Source organism: Glycine soja, chromosome 3, assembly GCF_004193775.1.
Source record: "Glycine soja cultivar W05 chromosome 3, ASM419377v2, whole genome shotgun sequence".
In the NCBI taxonomy this organism is placed as follows: domain Eukaryota; kingdom Viridiplantae; phylum Streptophyta; class Magnoliopsida; order Fabales; family Fabaceae; genus Glycine; species Glycine soja.
Genome location: NC_041004.1, coordinates 20647972 through 20666713, shown reverse-complemented (window position 1 = coordinate 20666713; position 18742 = coordinate 20647972). Strand labels below are relative to the sequence as shown.

General features: G+C 32.8%; 2 protein-coding genes and 1 pseudogene across 2 annotated transcripts; 1 reads left to right on the top strand and 2 right to left on the bottom strand.

Annotated features, from left to right (window-relative positions):
• The first annotated feature begins 327 nt into the window (after positions 1-327).
• Positions 328-3333, top strand: LOC114405021 (annotated as a pseudogene).
• A 790-nt stretch (positions 3334-4123) lies between these two features.
• Positions 4124-7531, bottom strand: LOC114406287 (D-xylose-proton symporter-like 1). Its single transcript, XM_028368957.1, has 6 exons — positions 7392-7531; positions 7074-7196; positions 6957-6982; positions 6732-6813; positions 4695-4796; positions 4124-4562 (listed from the first exon to the last, which is right to left on the bottom strand). The coding sequence occupies exons 2-6, from the start codon at positions 7074-7076 to the stop codon at positions 4470-4472; spliced, it is 306 nt and encodes a 101-aa protein (XP_028224758.1). The 5' UTR covers positions 7077-7196; positions 7392-7531; the 3' UTR covers positions 4124-4469.
• Positions 7532-10818: 3287 nt separating this feature from the next.
• Positions 10819-12571, bottom strand: LOC114406286 (cytochrome P450 94B3-like). The gene has a single exon (XM_028368956.1). It carries the CDS (start codon positions 12518-12520, stop codon positions 10994-10996), a length of 1527 nt encoding a protein of 508 aa, XP_028224757.1. The 5' UTR covers positions 12521-12571; the 3' UTR covers positions 10819-10993.
• Positions 12572-18742: the final 6171 nt, after the last annotated feature.

The following is an 18742-nucleotide window of genomic DNA, read 5'->3' as shown; positions in this document are numbered from 1 at the left end:
GTAAAAGGATTTTTACAAGGTTGAAAAGAAATCTCAAGGACCGCAGGTCGCTTGGGGACTGGATGTAGGCACGAGTTGTTGCCGAACCAGTATAAAAACTCTTGTGTGTTTGTCTCCTTCTTCGCTACTCTTTTACTTTCCGCTGTGCATTTTAATTTCCGCTTTTACTTTTGGTTAAGTTTCTCTTCTACTCCTTATTCTCTTAACAACATAAGTAAAAGCCTTAGAAGAGTAAATTTTTAATTAGTAAAGGTTTAGGAATAATTAATTCAACCCCCTCTTCTTAATTATTCTGAGGTCACTCGATCCAACAACACCGTCCATGAGATGGAGAAGATGCTCACTGAGCTCCATCTTCTCCATGATTATCAGCTCTACCACCTCGGCCCCACCGTCGAGATCCTCGCCCTCGGCCTTTCATCTAGGAAGAATCTTTGTGCTAACTCACGGGTTCTCACCACCAAGAATTACGACTCCACAGATGTTGACTGTCGGAAGCTGACCTCCTCATGGGTCTGGGCGGTGGCTGCGGAGAATCCCAACATGTCAAGGTGTGAGTTCTTTTAGCATTATGAGAGGGTCGAGTCGTCCGCGGTTTTGCCTCTTGGGTTTTATACATAGTAGGTTGGGGCTTTCGGTTTTCTTACTTCTTTTTTATCAATAAAATTTCAACTTTGTTGCCATAATGCTTTTCTTGTTATTAAGCCAGTTTTTGAGTGTTTTTAGTCTATTTTGATTACATCTGGTACACTAAGCCCAATAGATTTGTACCCTCGTCTTTTGAATTTTGGCCTGTTGTCAGTCGAAGTTTTACCAATGTCCAACACATCACTCATGTCACCTTCAACCACTTGAACGACTTCCTCGGTCTTCCCTATGAGTTCCAAGTCAAGATCCCTGCCATGGTTCCTAGTGCTAGGTAAACTACCTCTTCTCTTCTTCTTTCTAAAAAAACACATTTTTTGTTAGATTTCAAATGGGTTATGCTTCAAATGCTAAAAGCCTTTCTTTTTTGTTGTGTGTTCTTTTTTTTTTTTTTGCTTGGAAGAGCTTTTGGTGTGGATGTTTATGTTTCTGTGTGTGTGTGTGTGTAGAAGAGAAAGAAAGTGCAAGACTTTCATGAATGGTAGTGAAGAAGATGATGTAACCATAACTTTGTTTCAAACTAGTGCATTCAGGTCGGTCCTTATTCTTTTAACTTTGGTCCTGATCCTGTAGAGTCTTGACTTAAATGTATAGTTGCAAAATGGGGAACTTCATAATTGTTTGGGATTCGGGGCACATGTCCATTGAATGCTTTGTTAGCCATGTAATGAATACAGAATGGGATCAAGTTTCTTTCAAATACTCGTACATAGTTAGCAACGAAATGAAATGTTCTATCTTATTTAGAGTTTCTTATTTTTCTTTTTTGTTGCTATTACATGTTTTAGAAATTATAATCCAACCTTGTTTTCTAACTTTTATTCTTCTAGCAGTTTTTCTTCTTCTTCTTCTTCTTTTGTTGTCTTTTCCCATGTTTGTAGCATCATTTTAACTTGTGATTTCTTGTCATATATGCTTGCAGTGTAACTGTGTTTGTTGTCTCAGCAAAATCTATGCAATGTTCTTATGATCCAAAAGGAAACAGTGTCCCCATTATTCTCTTGCTAATGCAGGGCCATCTATACTCACAGGGAAGTTTAAAGGTACTGACTGTATATATTTTGGCATCATTTGTAACACCAAGCTCTAAGCTTTTGCAAGTAGTGACTAGTGAGTTTAATACCAACTATCCTTTTGTTTTATCTCTTCAATCAATCTTTAGGCTGAGGGTATGGTTCGTATAAACCCCAAAAATAGTCAAGAGGAGTATGTGAGGGACTAGTTGAATAGAGGCATTGTACCAGATGACATTGATGTCCACTATTTAGCAAGGTTGATCAAAGCCTGGTTCCAAGAGCTACCTTTAGGAGTGCTAGATGGACTTTTCCTTGAGCAAGTTCTTCAGTGCAACACAGAAAAAGAATTTGTTGAGCTTGTGAAGCAGCTAAAGCCAGCCGAGTCTGCTTTACCCAGTTGGGCTATTGATCTCATGGTTGATGTTATAGAAGAGGAGGAATTTAACAAAATGAATGCTAGAATATTGCAATGGTTTTTGCTCCAAACATGACTCATGTATGCTTACATACACAGTGGATGTTAAAATTGTCAATGTTTGCTTAATGTTCTTCTATTTGTATTTGTTGGTTTTTATGTGAAATTTTTTTATTAAAAGAAGCGATATGCTATGAAGAGAGGTGCTTTAACTTTACTTTCTTGTCTCTATACATGGAGCTAACGTATAACACAAATTTCAAATACTAACCACATCTTAATCTTCCAATCAAGCGGATATCATCTTTAAGTTTAGATAATAAGAATAATATCCATATCTTTTAAAAACCAAGTTTCAGATACTAAAAAAAGGCTTATGCAGATATTTAGGCCTATTTTCAAAAGTAATTTATCCTAGTTTATCCTTTTCCTTCTTTGTTTTGGCTAAATGGTATGTCCTTAAAACAAAATAATCTATCATTCATATCTTCATTCACATAAGCAATCTTCAGTTTTCATTACCAAAACAACTTGCATATTTTACTTACAATAGGCTATTCTACTCTTATGCACATGAAAACTATGTATACTTGAAAATGGTCTATTGCTAATTCATCTATGTTTCTTGGAACAGATGTCTGATCCTCTAACAACCCTGATGCATGCGGTTCAAGTGATGAACTTACTCAAGACACTCATCATGAAGACATTTAAAGAACATGAACAAACAACAACAGGTTTGCTATTATGGATTAAATATTGTCTCAAGTCTGATTTTCCAACATGACTACAGCCTTTCCCTTGTTTGATGGTGACTACCACTGTTGAAAGAATTAATTATCTATGAAGTGTGAAACAAATTATTGCTTATTGAAGTTGAACATTGCTATATGGGCTAGAAAGATTTACATGAACGATTAAGTTAATGAAGGAAAGAAAATTGAAAAATTGGATCGAAATCACAGGCCACATTGTTCATAGAATTACTTATTTCATCCAGCAAAATAAACTCAAAATTAAGACAAAATCTGAAGTTAAATTTTGTTTGCAAAATGTGGAATTGTTGTTAAAGCCTTTGAACTTGAATCATCTAGTTCCCTCCAAGACTATGCTAGACAAGTTTGTTGTGGTAAGAATACTTCATGTGAGTTATTACAATTATTGTTTCCTTATTCTTCTCACTATATTTGAAGACACTAGACAGATATATTCTTTGGGCAGGCTGGAAAGGTCAAGAAAGCAAAACTCAGCACATAGTTTGTGTGCACTACTAGAAAATAGGCCTTTTACATCGATTCTGAGAGCCTTTCTACATCGATTTTGACGCGTGGTTGCAGATAGGAGTCGTTGAAAATGCTAGGCCCTACAACATCGGTTGAAAGACCGTCTTAAAAGGGCATGGTTACGAAGACGGGCATGGTGTCAAACCCGTTTTAGAATCATGAGATTTCTACATCGGTTCTGAGGTGCAACCGATGTAGAATGTGAGGTTTCTACATCGATTCTAAGGTGCAACCGATGTAGAATGTGAGGTTTCTACATCGTTTGTGAGGTCCAACCGATGTAGAATTGTGAAGTTTCTACATCGTTTATGAGATCCAACTGATGTAGAATGTAGAGTTTCTACATCGTTTTTTATCTACAACCGATGTAAATGTAGAATGCTGATTTTTTTTTTTTGCCAAATTTAGCCAGTAACAGAGTCATTTTAGCATACATCTTCAAGCTCACACTAATTAACAAAATTCAACCATGCAAAACATCTATTTATCTCGGTAAAACAAGTAGACTTTCATTTTAATATTTACTAAAAAGTGAACTATGTTGTAATTGAACAATTCCATAAAACAAGCATGGTAGAATTAGGTAATAACATGTTTATACGTATCAGTCTATTCTTTAATTGAACAATTCCATAAAACATGCATGGTAAATTTTGATGCACTAGAAATAGTTTTTAAAAGGATAAAAATATCCCAAAACAGACAAGACACTAGTAAGCACAAATAAATTTGTGGAACAAAATAGTTACCAGTTACAAGCCTCCATTGCCAATTAGCATGATTAATAGTGGTTCATATAGTTACTAGCCAACTTGTACATATGTTTGTCATTCTAATTTTGCAGTACATGTTGAATACGAGTCTTTTACCTAGAGAAATTTCTTGAACAATTGCTGGAATAGTAATGTCAGAGTATGAATCACCACCAATGTAAACATCAGTTGATAAATTTGGATGTTCAATCAACCACTACAAACATTTAAGCATGATTGTGACAATTTAATTGACCAACAGATTTAACTACAAGGAAAACTGAAATCATCAAATTGTGAAATAAAAACAATAAATTTTGGAGGAACACCTTCCTAAGAAATTGATGGACTTGGTGAACTAGTATCCAGTCCTCCTTTGAGTAGCAAACTCCGTTGTGGCATAAGTGAAGCCCGTGGAGACAGCCAAGTATACAAATATAATGCTACTAACCTACTAAAAATAGTTATGGTAAATACTAGTAAATAAGCATAACATAATCAGCGGAAAAAAAAACAATAAAAGCTAAAAATACTTAAAGGAATCCCATAAAGTTCAAGAGCCGAAGAAAGTTCAGGAACTTACAACCATCCCAAGTACTATAAAGAACTCTTTTAGAGATTTTAGTTGTCCATGTATTGGTGTTGGAGCTGTCTCTGCAATGTACATTGGAGCAGCATGCATTGCCTAAAATAGATAAAATTAAAATAATTTATCTTGCTTGAGAATTAATGAGTTATAGACAAAATATACAATTGTTACAAAGGAAGATAAAACAGCTTGTAAGCAGGAAGTATGAAAAGGCTTAAACTCCCAATCCCTAAGGCCTTAACTTGATAGAGGCACTAATATAAAATCAGAAGTTTTGCCCGCCAACCTTACAGAATTTAAGGATGACTTCTAGCATATAGAACAATGTGAAAGGGGGGAAAGGGTATAAAAATCATTCTTAGGTACACATCTTAAATATATTCTTATTTATTAAATACAAAATTTAAATTAAAATATTACTTTGTCAAAGTGAAATTGAGCCTTTAAAAAATACTGCACCCTCAAAAAATGTGTTACCAAACACTTGTCAAAGAGAATAACATAATAAGTCTCAAAGGGACATAGATACTCCATGTTACAAAGATTAAAAAATGAGTAAGCATCAATGTACGTATGTTCAAGCAATGATATAAGAAACTGCACAAGTCTTTACCAACATTGAAACTTAAAAATAAAAAAATAAAACAATATATAATATACGTGATATCTAAACTATATTTTGATTAAACTTTAAATTAAGGTCTTTATATTTTTGTAATCATACTTTCTATTAATCTAATTTTAGATTTATGCATTTTTAGTACCTCTGGTACTAATCTATAATATATATCCTATTTTTGCCGAGAAAAAAAATTAGATACATAAATAAATATTTATTTACTTTCTATTTCTAAAACTGAATAGGTACATCCATATGTCTAACAAATATACAGGTTACTTTGAGCCTAAACCAGTAAACACACCTTCACCGGGCCCACAACATAACATATATACAGCAACTTTAAGCTCACAACTCTGCTACTCTACTTCAATGAATATCCAGTGTAAAGCACTAATTTTTCTAATTTGTACTACTTTAGTTTGCTGAGACCAATTCCACATACGATAGCAACACAAACAGAAAAACAAAAATAATTATAAATGCTTCAACACTTCATCCATTATTAAGTTAAATCTCACATTGGTGTCACTAGATAACCTGGACCCACTCTTTATTACCGAGCCTAGCTAGAATTTCATTCAACAATAGTGCTAAAAAGAGATTGTTATAATGACCAACTCATTATCAATCCCCTTCACATGATTAATCAATTAACAAATGTCCATCATCTTAAAAATATTAAAAATACAAGAGAAAGATAAAAAAGCATACTAACCAATCATTTCCTCCATCATCTTTTCTCATTTTTCTGCAGCAAGGGGCTCTAGTGGCTGAATGACTTTCCTAGCTTGACCATTTAAGGGATCAATTTCTAAGATCTTTTTCATATTTGCCAATTATTTTTGAAAAAAGTGGCAAGAATGAATGAAGATGGAAGTCTCTAAGAATCAGAAAGCTATTAGTGTGGTAAATACACAGTCGTCCAATTGTACATTAAGACCAAAATAAAGGGATAATTACAAGAAGCTCCCTTAGGTGAGTACTCATTACACTTGACACATTTCTTATTTGAGAAATTACGCCTCCCATACTTTGTATAATTACCCTCCAGCCTATTATAAAATTTAAACTTAATCCTATAATTACTTTACAGCGTTGAATTTGGTATCTAAGAGAATGGCTAAAAATATAAGCCAATGGAGCAAAATAAAAATAGTTGTCACTAGGATAAGACCTCACCAATTACCTATAATGATATGTACCATGCTTATTTAGGCAAGCTGGTATGTTTACGACTAATAAGATTAGAAACCCCATGCATTGCTGTTATGTGAATTTCAATCAAAAACTTCAAAATTAACAATTCCATGCTTCATACAGTTTTGACACAATTCTCATTAAAAAAATTAAAAATACAACCATTTCATAAAAAGAATAACCGGAATGCATTGAGATAATATGCTACTAACCTCTGTAACGCCAGGTAGAATTATTCCTCGTGATTTAATCTCCTTAATTTGTATATTATCTTTTGATAAATCAAATAGATCCCTATATAAGAAGAGAGAATTATTTTGAAGATTCATCAAAATTAGCTTCTCCAACGAAGTTAAGAAATTTGTCAATCAGAAACCAATGGAATATGCTCTAAGTACCTATATAGGGGCAAACATACTAGTTTTTTCTATGCATACCTTACTTTTTCCATGTAGATTTCAACCTGGACAAATCATAAACAAAATCAGAAAAATAATTTACTCTAACCTGATGATTTTGCCAGTCATGTGTGGTTTTAATTAGTTACTCTGTACCATTGACAATTTAACCGAATATGTCTTTTCTATATCCAAAGAATTTATGGAATCAAAAAGTCCTTCTACAACTCTTGGAAGCAGCCCCTTGTTCTGTTCTTCACATTCAAGTATTCCAAGACCCTGCTTCGGAGAAGTAGTTATTTGTGTTGTTGTATATCTATGTTTGCTTCGTAAAAAATAAATAAATAAATACTGCAACAATATTGTTAAAAAATTTCAGAGAAACAAGAAGCAGGGAAGGGCATGTTATGTAAACATTGGGGAAAAGTTGGATACTGAAATTGAAAAGAAGAAGAACCTATTTTCGGAACTAACCTGCGTCTGCACCAAATTCTCTTCCCTTTCGTTAGGGATTTCTGTTGGAAGACCAAATGCTCCCTCACCATCCCCCAAGACCTCCTCTCCGCTGCCGGGCAACCATTGAAAGGAATCAGTAAATAATAAAATAAACAATAAATAAGAGAAGTAACAACAAAGCATGAAATAAAAGCAAGAATAAATCTGCTATGTTCTTTTGTGAAACCAAAAACTTTGATATTTAGGTCAAGTTCAATATCGGTTCTCAAAAAACCAATGTTGACGCATGACACTCAACATTGGTTCTACATAAAATCGATATTGAGTACAATACTTAATATCGGTTCTCTTACAACTGATCTTAACAACTTTTAATAATTTACAAAAATGTCACCGCGTATTTGTTAACATTAGTTTTTGTATAAGCTGATGTTAACTAGGTGATGTAATATAAATATTTTTTTAATAGTGTTTTAGACATGAGATGACATTTTTTAAAATAACATCAACCTTCACTACCGCCTAGATAGTCTAAAGTAAAAGTTATTTAAAAAAAAAGAAAAAGTTCTTAAAACCAAAGTATTTATTAGAATAGTTTATGCAAACTATTTAAGTGATGCTTTGTATCAATTAAGATTTTCAAACATGTTTTAAAGATAAAAACGTTTCTAATCTCTATATTTGGTTATTCTTTGCAATAGTAACAATAAAAAAAATGTAAAACACCAACTATAGATCTTATCCGATCATAATATTCTATGGTACTTATACTTGTGCAACCTAGAACCCCTTCAACCACGACCTAGTACTCCCTCAACAAAGAAAGAACTTGAGTATTCGGTAGGCCGAATAATCAAATAATTTCTACCCTCTTTGGTAGGAAGAAACCTTAGGTATTTGACTCAACCCGACCTAATACCCTCTCGATCATTGCCTAGTACCATCTTGACCACTACCCCATGGAGGTTAAAAAATTTAGTTTATCTTAATACTATATTAACATTGTCAAGTAATTTCATATTACATCTCCTTAATTAAAAGGTAAGGCCCATGAATATTGAGGCTCATAAATATGTGCATATAAAAGGTTAGATTATCAAGGTAACAAAGATTATTCTATCCACTCTCATTCACAATGTTCAATATTCTTTCTCCGCCAAGACCTAACTAACTTGAGGGTCAAAGTATCTTTTGCAGGCATCTTACCCGTTGAAGGATTACTTTTCGAACACCAGGGAAAAACACATTGAAGTAAAGGACACAACAATGAGTAAAGTATCTGACCATCTTTAGATAGGAATATATAAGATACAATTCATATTCATCCCACACTTTAGCTTTTTTACCAAGAAGGAGTTTTTTTTTCTTTCAAAATTACCATAGTAGATTTAAAAAATTTTGAAATTATTTTTTTAAAAATCATAAATTTTCTTAAATTATAATATATGTTTTCAAAGCCAAATATTATCTAAATAAAATTTCCTGCGTGACCATTTGGGTCATAACCCAAATTTTGTATGATATAACATTTACACTTCACATGGCAGTGGTTAAAATAAATATGTGGAAAGACCTATTGCTACATGCAAAGGACAACCCTTATGTCCATTCTAAAATTACAGCCGGTTTGGAACATCTATAAGTATGTGATTTGATTGACCAATCAAGTGGTACATGGCATTCACAATTTATTCATGATGTTTTAAACATTGTGATGTTCACCAAATTCTATGTATATGATGCCTATTGTTTTCCATCAATGTTGAAGATAAAGCCATTTGGAATCTTTGTAGGAAGAGAATTTTTCATTTAAGTCCACTACTTACTATCAAATAATGAAGGATATGATTGATAATGGAGCATTCCATGTTAATGGTGATTGGATGTCTATTTGGCCCCTAAAAAATTCCACATAAAATAAAATCTTGATTTGGAGAATGACTAGAGGTTGTCTTCCTACAAGGCAGCGCCTCTCAACAAAGGGACTTCAATGCCCAATCGATCACTTATCCTCTTTGTGAGTCTTGCCCAAAAAATGTTTGGTGTGTATTTTTTTAATGTGATCAGACTTGGCTTACCCACTAACAAATAATTAGTCACTTATGACATAAACCATTTTAATTTATATTCTTATTAAATTTAATCACCCTACCACATGATATTTGCTCTACTAAAAATATTGGTTTTTACGACACACTAATCACATCGGTCCTCCTAAACCGATGTGGTATAATAAGCGGTGGCAATTTGATAATTATAAAGTTAGCAAACAAAGACGGTGGTTTGGATACCCGTCTTTGAATTTCGGAAACTTTACTTCAACGATATTGGTTTGGTAAACACCGTCGTCGTTGGCGCAACATTATAGTCACGTGCCTCGAACAACACTTTGGTGACCTCTGAAGACTGAGTTGCAAGTCCTAGCCTTCGTCACTCTGTTCGTATCGTCACTCAGCTCTCCCTTCCTCAATCATCGTGACTCCTTTGTCATCTTCAATCTCGTGGTCATACTCAGCTCACACCTTCCACGACGACACACCCGTACACTCTCGTGACTCAACACACCCCTTCCAGTGTTCTTCCTACAATCTCGTGACTCGGCATACCTGTAGATTTGCCCTCTTTTCTTTAAACCTGTGGAGTTAATTAAGTGGGTAAGACTTAGAGGTGTGAACCGTTTGTATTGTATCTGCTTCCATTAGTCACTTGCTGAAGTTAATGTTGTGAAATCGTTGTTCTAATATAGGTGAAGGCTTTAGAAGGGGAGTTTTCGAGTGAAACTGTGGCAGTTAAGTTGCCCTGGCATTTGAAACAGAACATAATTGATGAGATCTTGCAGAGACATGCAGGTGCTTGAATTCCAGTAGAACAAATATTGCTAAGGAACGAGGTAAATGTGAATGCATGTTTGTCAATTTTGTTGATAAGAATCTGTGTGAACATTGTTAAGCATCTTGTGTATTGATAACACTAGTTATTAAATATTGTGTTTACATTCAAGCTAAGCTGACATAGGATAAGATATGATTTGTATTGTTACTCTGTCATTTGGCTTTTCAGTAATAAAAATGCATTTTCCGCCACCTTACCATAATTTTTAGCTTTGCAACCAACTGCAAGTGTCAGCCTTCGGGTGCTCATCTCATTACTATCACAAAGTGCACCTACTACTGGTTTTATAAGGAATTTCTTTTAAGTTCTTGTTGTTTTTTATTAATCTAGATCGATCCATATCATGTGTCAGTATCCAATTGTAAGGTATGATGCTTGAGTCCCACCCTCGAAGTATGAGATTTTAGTGTGGGGTTTATAAGGTTTTGGGCTCTCCAAATTACAATAATTAAAAAATATCAATTTTAAATTTAGAAGATTAGAAAGAAACTTATCTTAAATTAAAAAAACTAAAAATATATTTACACCTTATATAAATTTATAATCAGGTGCATAAAGACAAATCACATCAAACAATATAAGATTACTTTACATAGAAGATGATTTTGGTCCAAGAAGCAAGCATGCCAATCCAATACCACAACTAAAAACGAAAGATAGTATATGCTACCGTCCAACCAAGCAGGAGACAGTATTAATTAACTTATAATTTCAGCCCCACTTGTGATTCACTCTAGCTTGATTCTTTGAGTTCCATTTCTGTAGTGGACCCTCACTTTGAACCCTCCAGCCATATGAGCCGTCAGAAGAGGAACAAAACGAGGATAGTCATCAGAAACAGGCGAAATCACAAAGCGGTTGAGAATAGAAGCCACCACATACTCCATCTGAATGAAAGCCATTTCCCTCCCAATACACACTCTCGGCCCAGCCTGAAACACCGGAAACTTATAAGGATTCACACACTTCAGAACCCCTTTCTTCACACTCTCCTCATCAAACCATCTTTCTGGCTTAAACTCACAACAATCCTTCCCCCACAGAGCCTCCATTCTCCCCATCCCATACGGAAAATAGGTCACCCTATCCCCTTTCCCCACGTGGGTCCCATCTGGTAACACGTCAGCACCACCCGCATGCTTCGAGTCCCATGCCACTGGCGGGTATAACCTCATGGACTCACACAAACATGCCTTCAACAATTTCATTTCTTTCAAACACTCATAATCCAAACACTTATTTTCGTTTTCTCCGAAAGAAAACTCTTTAACTAACGATGCTTCTTGCTCTCTATGCTTTGATAACAACCAAAACAGCCACGTCATTGCTGCGGAAGTGGTGTCCCTCCCCGCCATTATCATGCTTATAACCATATCTCTCACCACGATTTCCTCGTGTCCTGCTTTCAACAACCTATCAAGCAAATCCATGCCGCAATTTCTTTCATTGAATGCAATTTTATCTTTCTTCGCTTTTATAATCTTCACCACGGACTCGTGCACTAGCTTCACTGCTTCCTTCAATGATTTCTCTGAGCCAACGTTGAGGATTCTCTTCATCTTCCACACCAGAAACACCGGCGCCGCGCCACGAGCGGCGCTGACCTCCGACGCGGTGTCGAACGCCGTCAGAAGAGGCGGCAGGGGCTTCGCGAGATCTAAACAGCTGGGGTCGTATCCCAGCGACACCCTGCACACAGTATCGAACGTGAGCCTCCTCAGCACGTCCTGCAAGTCGATCACGTGGCTCTCACGTGCTGCATGCTCCAGCAATGGAAGAAGCCTTTGTTGAGTCTCTTCTTGAAGTGTCTTCACGATGAAGTCTTTGAGGGAGCGCGTGCTGAACTCGTGGCTCGCTAACTTGCGCTGGGTGTGCCACAGCTCGCCGTCGACGTTGAATATGCCGCAGCCGAGAAGGTCGCCGAGGATTTCGGTGAAGGGTTTGCCTTTGGGGAAGTTACCGAAATTGGTCTTTAAAATATACTCCACGTTGCGAGGGTTCGCCGTCACCACCGTGCGTCGTGCTCCGAGGCGGCGCACGACGATGGTCTGTGTCGGGGAATTGGCTAAGTGTTCGGTGTACCAATCCAGTAGACGGTGGCGGTTTTGGTAGAAAGAGACGAGGCATCCAATGATTGGGTGCGAAAGAGGTGCATGGTTATAATTATGACTACGTTGTTGTTCTGGTTGTGTGTCCAAAAAGAGAAGGAGAAACCCTGAGAAGGACACTAGAAGAGTGAAGAAGAAAATGAGCATGGTTATGATTCTGAGGGTTTTCCTACAAACTCTACACTGTAATGATTCCGAGGGTTGGATTCGAATGCAAGTTCAATGCTTAGGGGGGCATATATATATATATAGTCGAAGCTTATTGATGGAATCCATAGTGGAGTGTGTCTCAGTGTAACCCAAGACATTGAAGAACGGCGCCGCAAATTAGCAAATGATTGTCAGAGAGAGACAAGAAAGTTCCAGCACATGATTCATAAGTCAAAATTCAGGATAACAGTAGGACAAGACACTCTACAGTCTACAGAAATAAGTAAAAGGAAAAAACTACTAAGTTAAACAACCTAAAACTGATTATTTTTTATAAAAAGATGAATTATTTTTTAATTAAGTTTAATGTTGAAACTGAAATATGTACACTGATGCCCATGTTAACCAGCACTTTTATAATGTAAAAGCAGATCCTTATTTGACTCATAAAAATAGATAATTATAATTAATGTATAACATTATTTTAAATTAATTATTTTAAAATTAATTATTAAATCTAATTATTTTTCATAATTAAAACAACTACATTTAGTTATTATTATAATAGGTCTACAATTTGTTGAAGGGTTTAAATAACTTTTTATGTGTTTCTTATTTTTTTTTTGGTTGAATTATAATTTTGGTTCTTTTACTTTTTTAAATCCATAATTTTAGTTTCTAATTTTTAATTATAACATTTAGTTTTTTAATTTTATAAATTAGTAATTTTGATTCCCTTCATATATTATTAACTAATAATTATGATTATTAGAAATACAAAATTAATTATAAATTAAATAAAAATATTACATTATAAAAAACTTCATTAAAAAATTATTAATCCTAATGTGGTGTTATTATCATTGTAGTGGCATGCCTCACTGGAGATCGAAACGGTGTTTACAGAGATGAGGATGAACACAATGTTAACCACTAAAATTTTGTTTTCTTATAATAGTTATAATATAGAAAAGTATAGTTAGCAATATTATATGCTTCCGTTGGATGTATAGCTGCAGCCTGCAGGACGGTGCAGTTATGTTTCGAACTGCAGGTGATCCCAAACCACAGTGGAGTGTGTGTTAGTCTTACGCAAGACATAGAAGAAAGGCACCGCAAATTTGTGAATGGTTGTCATGAAAAAAACTTTAATAAAAAAATTATTAATTCTAATGTGGTATTATTATCATTGTAGTCGCATGCCTCACTGGAGATCGAAGCGACTAATTTTTTATTCATTTTTTAATAATTAATGATTTTGATTAATTTAATAACTCAATTTGTCATAATTATTTATTAATAATGTATTAGAATGATCAATATCACTAATTTATAAGACTAGGGAGACTAAATTTTGCAATTAAAATTCATGGGATCAAAATTATGGATTTGAGAAATTATGGAAACCAAAATTATAATTTAACTTTTTTTTTATGCTCTCTTATATTTTTCATAATAAATATTTTTTATTTTAATTCATTAATTTGTTTCTTAAGAAATTGGTTAACAAGATCATTATTTTAATACCACTTGTATTATTGGTGGAGGTTTGGACACTTTGTATGGATCCTAAATTCAAACCTCATTATTATTGTACACAAAAATGCTATAATTTGTTTTGATAAGATTTAAAGAGATTTATTAAATATATTAAAAATAAAAAAATATTGGATATATAAATTTAAAATATATTTAATATTATATATTTTTGTTGTAAATTTTAAGATGTTCTGACACTTTATTTGTTTTTATGCCTGAGAGTGAGTTTTCCTTCCATGAGAGAATAAGTTCTAAAGTACTATTAATTATTTTTTTTACTAGTATTCTTAATAGATGTCATTTTATATTTTCAATGTAATATTAATAATAAAATTAATTTTGAAATTTTTTATTATCTTCCATATATTTATTATTTTTTTTAGTTTATGTAAAGAAAACTTAAAACAATACTTATTATATAAGACAGGAAGTAAATAAATATGAGCACAAAAATAAATATAAATAAATACGTGGCCAGTAGATCTAAATTATTTTATGCACATGTAGCATGCCGACCACTTTCCGACTTTTTGTTTTTTTCTTATTTCTTTCGGATATGGGTGGTATATCCTTAGCTTGTTTGCTGTGAGATGATTCTACTTGATTAGTGCAGCTTTCTTGTCCTTTGACTTTAGTTAGACCACTAAAACTAGGAACTTCATTTTCGCAAAAGGAAATCCAAGAACGAAGAGAGAAGCTTGGACGGTTCTCGAGTAATATATATTTTTTTTTCTTTTTTCTTTTATTTCATTTTTACTCTACCTTTCATTTATTTCTTTCTTTTTTATTGCATCAGTTTTTTTTCATCAACCGCAAATTCACCCCAAAATAATATGAACTTTATATTTTTCACCTAAAGTTTATATTTTTTTCCCTAATTTACAAAAAAATTAATGATTATGCCCTTATTCTACACGATCATTTAATTATAAATTACTTGTTAGTTTTATTTTTTAAATAATTTCTATAAATTATCAAACTTATTATGCACAATAATTTGTGGTATATAATATCAATACCTGGTACTTTTTCTTGTTTACAATTTACAAATATGTTTATTCTTAACGAATAAATTGTTTTATTTTATTGGATATTTTAAAAAAAATAAAAATGATCGATGATTTATGTAATTTATTACAGAAAATCTCTATATAATTGACTATTTTTTTTCCAGGAAAAGAAGGTTGGCATTGCTATTCTAGAACCAGAGAATATCTCAGAATATTGTATCAGCAACTTCAAAATATTGTTTTTTTTTTCGATACTTCAAAATATTGTTTTTGAGTCATATATGTTTCGTCCCAGATAATGCATTATCGATCTTCATTAATTATCAACTTATCTAAGGGGATCTTTCAATATTGCAAGTAGATCAGAATATTCTTATAGCTAGGTATTGCAAACCTTGAGTATGTTTGGCTGCCACCAAGAATTAATAACAGGCTGCTACTCCTCTTGAATCAACAGTTGGACCAATTTTGATCTTATTGCCGCATGAATAACCCTCCATAGGAAATGTTTAGTTACTCCATATCCATAAAAGAAAAATATTCTTCCAAGGTAAAATTGTATCATATATTTGCCATTAACTAGATAATATTTAAAATCATCTCATTTTTAATTAATAGTATTGTTAGAGTATCTTTTATCAAAATTTCTTAAGTTATTTTTTTAATTCATACATTACTTTTTGTGGTGTTATATTATTATAAGAAATTCATATACAATTTTACTCTAATGGTAAGAAACTTTAGGAATTTTTAAGAAGGTGTTTGGTTTGGTTGTTTCATGTTTTCATTTTTACTGAAAATAGAAAATGGTGATGGAAATGTGTTTGATTGAATTTTTGAAAATATTTTTAGTAAAAATATTTTTTTAAGAAAACCAAAAAATGAAAACAATAAAATTCCATTTTCAGTGTTTTTAGTTAAAAATGGGAACTTCATTTTGGATAAAATGAAAACGCGGTGACAAAGAATGTAATTTTAAGCAAATATAAAAATACATTTCCTTCCTTTCCTTCACACGCTTCTCTCCTTCTGTATTTTTCCTGAAAGTAGAAAATAAAAAATCAAACCAAATATATTTTCAGAATTTTAATCTTTTAAAAATGAAAATAGTTTTCAAAAAATAAAAATAAAAAATAAAAACAAAAAATGAAAATGTAAACCAAACACAACCTAAAAAACTTAGTTTTATATTTCTTTTTACTTAATTATGATTTAATTAGGACATTATTATGTGTTAAATAAATATTATTTTTTATTGCTAAGAAACCATTGCTTGTGGTTTCTTTCAAAAAATATAAATCTTATTTTTAAGAAACTTTCTTTATCACATGAATTTATTCTAATGAAAAATAAATTGTAAAAAACAGTTTTTTTACTTAAGAAATTTTTCAATAACCCTTATTGGAGAAATGGTCTAAGGATATATAATTACTGATCAAAATTCATGTATTTATCATCAAAATCATGCAATGCTCCGTCCTAAGTAACATTACTACATCATGAGTTGGTAAGCGTCAAACACTGACATGATGACTTTTGGAAGCAAAACTAATATCTAGCTAATCTTAAGTCTAAAGATGACATATGAAAAAAAAACCATGATGAATGTAAGTTGCACACTAGGAATGATACAATTGCATTGGTCGGTGCATAAATCTTTCTTCAGCTGGCTATAATTAAATCAGTTACAATTAAATATTTTTTAATAATATTTCTAGATTATATTTTAATTTTCTTTATCGTATGAAAAATTCTCTAATCAAATAATTATATATTTTTAAATATGGCATTAATTATAATTATAATATATAGATATAGTAATCCTTGGCTATTTTTACTCTATTTATTTTATGGTTTAAACAGATTTTTATTTTATGAATTACTATTTATAATGCTTAATTAATTTCTTGCTATATTTAAATGTGTTATATTATGCACCAATTGATCATGTCCCCGGATCATTCCTTACTGGTTTCTGAGACATGACTCAACCCCAACAGCTCAGGCCTCCAATTTGTCTAGTTAGTTAGTAGGAAGTCATTCTCGTTGGCGTACATAAATCCCCCCATGAAAGCACCCATTATTCGAGAAGAAGTTATACTTTGTACATCAAATTTTACGATTAAAAGAGAAAGAAAAAGGAGAAATTTAAATATAATAAATAATTATTCCTGTAATTAAGTCGTACCTTATTAGAGGAAAGAAATTTATTCCAAATACATTCAAGTATGTAGTGTAATCCGTCCCCTAGGTCAGGTAGTGAGACATTTATAAGGATATACTATAACTTATTGATCCACATTCTTGAGGAGAGGGGATGGTTTATCGTATCACGATGTAACAACCACTCCAAGATCATTGGGCGTATAAAGTTCTAAAGTTGTTTAAGTAACTTAGGTGTGGCAAGGATCCTCGGAGCAGTGTGTGTCAGGCTGTGTGTGTGGAACCCTAGACCCTCAATCGGTTGATGATGTTGGTACTTTGAACTACCTCCGACTAAGACACATGAAGGGGTACAATAATAAATAATAATGTGACGAAGAGAGATGAACAATGAAATAATGTTGTATAAACTATTATAAGAGTAATTATGTTGGTGAGTATTATTTCATTATGTATTCTTTCTCATTTTTATTATAAGACATTTTGGACATAATCACATATACTAATAAAAAGAGTTAATGTAGTTAATTTTATTGATTATTTAAAAAATGTTACTAATATATTAATTTTACCCTTATCAATAATCATTAAATTGTTATGGATAATATGAAAATATTAAAAAACTAAGAGTATTATGCATCACTATCAATAAAAAAAACAAAATATTTAGAGTATTTAATAAGAGCAACTGATTAAAATAAATTAAATGTTGTATAAGAATTATAAAATATCTTATAAAAATACTATTAATTCTTTCTAAAGGATGCTTTATAATAAGGGCAGAGGAAGTATAGGAGGTGAAGGAATACAAGAGCAGAAGCTCCCAGGCTAAGATAACGCTCTTTTGCCCCAAAAATATTCTGGTTGCAACTTTTGAATACCCCCCTCCTCTCCTTTCCTATATAATTTGTTCCTATTTTCTCCATCTGTATCCAATTCTGTCTCCTTTATTTGCTGAACCAACTAATATTTGCTGATTAAAAATATTGTCTCCTTTGTAGGCTATTGTTTCTTGCACCTCTAAGTTGCTTCCTATATCCCCTTTATGACTTTTGGAATGATCAATCCAGAATGCAAAATTACATTCTGGAATGTACTCCTTTTTTGACTTTTGGAATGACCAATCCAAAAGGAAAAAAAAATAAAAACATTCTGAAAAGGGTGCAAGAAGCAACTTGAGGTGCAGGAAGTAACAGCCTCTTTCGTATCTGACTTGTTGCATAAGGTAAGTTAGGGGCCACGACTGTTTTCGGCCCTCGGGAATAAACCAAGAGGGGTTTAGGAGCCTTAGGATCCACAGGTATGGGTTCCAATAATCATATAATTTTAAAGATATAAACATAAAAATAAGAACATAAAATTGAAGTATTTGGAGGGTCAATTTCATTTGAAAAAAGTGTACACAATAAAAATCATCTACAGAGTACACTTGAACTACTTATCAGCAACAAACATATCTGCCACAACAATGCAAGTTTGCTAATGAACAATTGGGGGGCACCCAGTA